Here is a 4,838-nt window from a genome sequence, read left to right as displayed (position 1 = left end):
AGAATATAGATAAGCACACATTAAGTGAAAATTATGGAATGTGATTTCCAAATTTAAAAGTTTGAATTATATAGGGCCTAATTGAAATTGAAATTTTACTGTAATACGAGATTGAGAATTAAGAAGTTTTAATTGTTTAGAATTTAATTGGAAAGTTGTAATTCTATATACTTGCATTTTAGGATTAGTTTTTTTTTTTTTTTACAAATTATATTACTCATTCCGTTCTATAATATATATCTTTCTAGAGAAATTTGTTTGTTCCATAATGTTTGACGTTTTGATTTAATCAACGTACATTAATTGATGTTTTACCAAATATATCATTATTTAAGTTGTATTTTTATTTTAAAAATAAATAAAAATTAATTGGTGGATACAATTAATACGAGAGTAACAAAGTCTTTTAATTAAAATTAATTATATTTTTTAATTATTGTTTCCATCTTTAACCCTATCAAAATAGATATTAAAGATTCTCCAATCCTAATCAAACGGGACCAAATAGATATGGTATTACCGTCCCAATTAGCAAGCCTAATTTAATGCACATAAATTGGAAAAATAATAATTAGCGGGCTCATATTATTATTTCCTAATAAATTCGAAGGTAAATAAGTGATTAGCAGGAGAGAACGTCCGCTACGCTACAGCCTACTGTAAGACAAATAGAAATCTTATATAACCAAACTAACCCTCATATCTGCACATGGTATTCTGAATTGGAATGGGACCACGAGGGGTGAGGTAGTAATTTAAAAGTATGTGCACGCCAATTAGTAATTTATACACTTTTTGTCCCAAACTGAAAACGACAGTCACGTTATTGTTAGGTTATTCCAACGAGTGATTATTTTCCCTCGGAAACAAACAAAACCCAAATCCAGTCTTAGGAGGCAACAAATATCCACCGTCCGATCAAAACTAAGATTCTAACATCATTTATCCGACGAACGCTACAGAATCTCAAGTAAACCACAGATTCTATTTATTTCTATACATTAAAATTTTAATATTTTCTCCTTCCAAACATCTCTGAAAAATTTCAATTTTTTCACTGCATTTTCACAAGTATGAGTCTTTCTCGCAAAGACCATAAAAGACTAATCTTTAATGAGTAATAATTCTTTATATTGTTTGTTTGGGGGTTTTTGATTTTGGTAAGCTAATGCATACATTAATGGAGTTGTAAGGTCACCTAATCCTCCATGTGTGTCTCTTCGATTTCTTCTTTTGTCTTCTCATCATCAAATTATAAGTAATTTGATTCTATTCCCTCAAAAATACCCAAATTGTTTCTCATTTTTCAATTAAAAATGTCAGCTTTACAAATGTGCGACATCGATTTAGAGCAAGGGAGTCACCGCCGGTCTATTACCGGAAGTGATGGCACGTGCTTTTCCGATGCAGAAGATGGGTCTTGCTACTCTCAGTTCTATTCAACCACCGGTGGCTCCTACGACGATTACACTTTCGCTTGTGTATCTGATACTGAGATTTTAGGCGGCGGCGGCGGCGGCGGCAGAGGCTGTTTGGATTCTAGGAGTGTGTCCTCGGTGTCCGATTGCTCGGTGGAGGTGGTGATTGAGAATGGGGCGGCGGAGATAATGGTGCATTTAGATAAAGTGGAAAAGGATTGTAGAATTTGTCATCTGGGTTTGGAAAGTAATAGTCATGAATCTGGGATTCCGATTGAATTGGGTTGTTCTTGTAAAGATGATTTGGCTGCTGCTCATAAACACTGTGCTGAGACTTGGTTCAAGATTAAAGGAAACAAGTAAGTTCTGATTTTTTTTATATATTTATGTCTTATTCTATTTAAGATTTGAACATTTTTTGTCCTGCAAATAGTGACTTTGCCATGTGCTTGTCCATATCTATGTTTGCTACTAGTTTTTAATGTCTAATTAATGTACTCACTCTGAGATTTCACTGTTCATGTATTATAGTACTTCTGATCATTGTCTTCTTGATAGTTAGAGCTTTTTATCCGCTGTTTACTGTTATTGTTAGCTGATTTCGCTTCCAAAATAGCTTTTAGCGCAGTTGTATACACTATAGCTTAAACACTTAGGGGTCACGGAGGTTTGAGCACCCATTGGTTGCTGAAAAACCCAATTTTTTAAGATAAAGACACTAATTTCCTTTAATTAAGCATCTATAGACATTGGAGAACCCTGTCAATGAATCCAGAATCAGTCTAATTGATGATTATCCATTAAAGATGCAAAAAAAACTGGTTGATTCAGGGAGTATGAATCTATTAAAAATGGGTGTGAAGTTTATTAGGAATTTGGGGATTACCTCATATGAAAGGAAAGTGGAAGGAGACAAACTTTTTTATTAGAAAAAAAGTAAAGTTAAAGAGTGCAGATGCTGAATTATGATTCTACTCTAAGTTTGATATGTCAAATTGCACCGACAGAGACACTGTGTCCTTATTTTTCTTTTCTTTTTCTTTATTTATTTACTTCCATTCAGTTCCAGGTTAAGTAAGAATCTCTCTTTTGTGATTCCTTTTTCTTTTATGAAAGTGGAGATTTGACTCCTGTTGATGTTACATTTGTCTTTATATTATAGAATCTTGTATCTTTCTTTTATCAATGCCACTTAAACATTTTCTTAAAATAATGGGATCCTAACTTGCTCTACTCACATATTTAATGACACCATCTTAATCTACTTTTAACACATACACATCTCATATTGTTGTTATTGGTAGGAGTGTCAAAACGGATTCTCGTGTGATAATCGTGTCAAAGGGGTCGTGTATGCAGCTCGTCTCTATAAATTGTATTATCGTGTAAGTAATTGATAGCACTGGTTTATTGGTATAAAGATTAGATGGAATAGGTGAGCTGTTGGAGTGGATATTGTATTAAATTGGAGAGGATAAAGAAAAAAAATAGGGGAAAATGAAATGTGGGGCTAGTCTTATCTCAAAAGTGGATGAAGGTCCAACAAATTATTCAATTGAGGAATCCATGTTAAGCTAGAAATGGAGAAACATGTATGCTTTCTTTATAGTAGGGGCCAAGCATTTAATTTGTCTTTGATTTTTCCTTGGAATCTCTTTCAATCATGTGAAAGCATAAGAAAATATGTGCTGGAATGTTCTTTCATGCATCTATCCTTAAATTCAACATTAATAATTGGCAAAAACAACATCTTGAGATCCTTTATCATTCTGATTTTGATGGATTGAGCCTTGACCTAGGCAGCTTTGGACATAAAACTCGGTTAACAAATTTATTCATTTCACCTGTATTCAAAATTTGTACTTTTAACTGTTTGAAAACATTTTTACATGCGTAATGTGCTATAAAGAAATTGTAAAAACCTTTTGCGAACTTTAGAAAATACAATTCAGACGTGGATGAAATGAGTAATGCTCTTTTAACGGAATAGATAATTAATTTGGCAATCAGGGGCTTAACGTGACAAAAAAATAAATGATCAATGGTCTGATATGGTCAGGATGCTTTTTGCCAATATCTTTCAATCATGCGAAAGCATAAGAAATGCGTGTTGGAATCTATGTTGCACGGACACTCCTCTTCAATTGCGTTTCGTGTCCGTGTCTGTTTGAAGGGCTGTTCTATGAAGGTTATGTTTTAAAAATAACATTTACGGGCATCCGTTTCTGTGTCTATGCAACATAGGCTGGAATGTGCTTTGATGCGTCCATCTTTATACTCAACATTAATAACTGCCATGTATTACTACGTTTTATGCTATATATGAAGCATTACAGCCTAGACTTTTTCCCCAGTTCTTTATCTAAGAAGTTCCTATTTCTTAAACTATATATTATCCTATCATATATAGTTTCATAATTTTCTTTATCTGACATCAATATCCATTTCCTGGTTACCTGTTTAAGTCCAGATTGAGCGTTTGAACTTATAAATTAGTATTATTTTTCTGGAAGTTGTTTTGTTGTTTCATATCTTGATAGAAGGATGCATATGCTATGCACAATGAGCTTATCTAACCATGACTGAGTCTGTCCATGTTTGCTTCGTGTTCGTTCTTTGGCAAACAGAACGAAGATGAACAGAAACCGAGAGAAAGAGAGATTGCATAATAGTTAGATTGAAATATAATTGAAAGAGAAATCTTAGAATTTTCAAGTACAATATGAACACATGTTATTTGTGTTCTCCTGGAATTTATGGATGCAACAAATCAACAATATACTATACTAAATCATAACATTTCACTCACTAATTACCACTAATATAGCTACTAAAACCTCCAATTCTGCTAAGCTGTTCCGACATTATTAATCGGACTCAGTTCTTTAGTTCCTTTAATCAATGAACACATTAGTCTTGTTCAACTTTATAGCTTTTTGTATGGTACTTATCAGTTTTTATTCATTTGTATTGCTTTTGCTTCATATATATATATCTACCAGGACGTGCGAGATATGTCATTCGGTTGCTCGCAATGTGGTTGGAATAAACGACAGTGAGACAGTAGAGCAATCAAATGAGAATAATAACGCTGCTCAAGCAGTGTCAGCTACGCCGGCAACTCATTCAGAACCTCAAAGCTTCTGGCGCGGTCACCGTCTGCTGAATTTTCTGCTTGCTTGCATGGTATTTGCATTTGTAATATCATGGCTTTTTCACTTTAATGTTCCATCCACATAAATTGTAAAGGACTTTCTTGATCTTGTTGAGCATTCCATTCCATTTCAACTGAACAAAAGAAAATTGAAAAATATACATAAACAAGGAGAAGAAGAAGAAGACCAAATTAGTAGAAGGAAGCTCAGTTGCTATGTTATCAAGTAATGAAATAGGTTTTATGGGCACTTATATGTCCTTATT

The 4,838-nt window shown here is 33.4% G+C and overlaps 1 protein-coding gene across 1 annotated transcript; it reads left to right on the top strand.

The window, feature by feature from the left end:
• Positions 1 to 973: 973 nt before the first annotated feature.
• On the top strand, positions 974 to 4,838 carry LOC136206328 (uncharacterized). The gene is made up of 2 exons (XM_065997348.1): positions 974 to 1,777; positions 4,421 to 4,838. Exons 1-2 carry the CDS (start codon positions 1,317 to 1,319, stop codon positions 4,656 to 4,658), a joined length of 699 nt encoding a protein of 232 aa, XP_065853420.1. The 5' UTR covers positions 974 to 1,316; the 3' UTR covers positions 4,659 to 4,838.

The sequence above is a fragment of the Euphorbia lathyris genome, chromosome 9 (genome assembly GCF_963576675.1).
Source record: "Euphorbia lathyris chromosome 9, ddEupLath1.1, whole genome shotgun sequence".
Lineage (NCBI taxonomy): Eukaryota > Viridiplantae > Streptophyta > Magnoliopsida > Malpighiales > Euphorbiaceae > Euphorbia > Euphorbia lathyris.
This window is presented reverse-complemented; position numbering and strand designations above follow the sequence as displayed.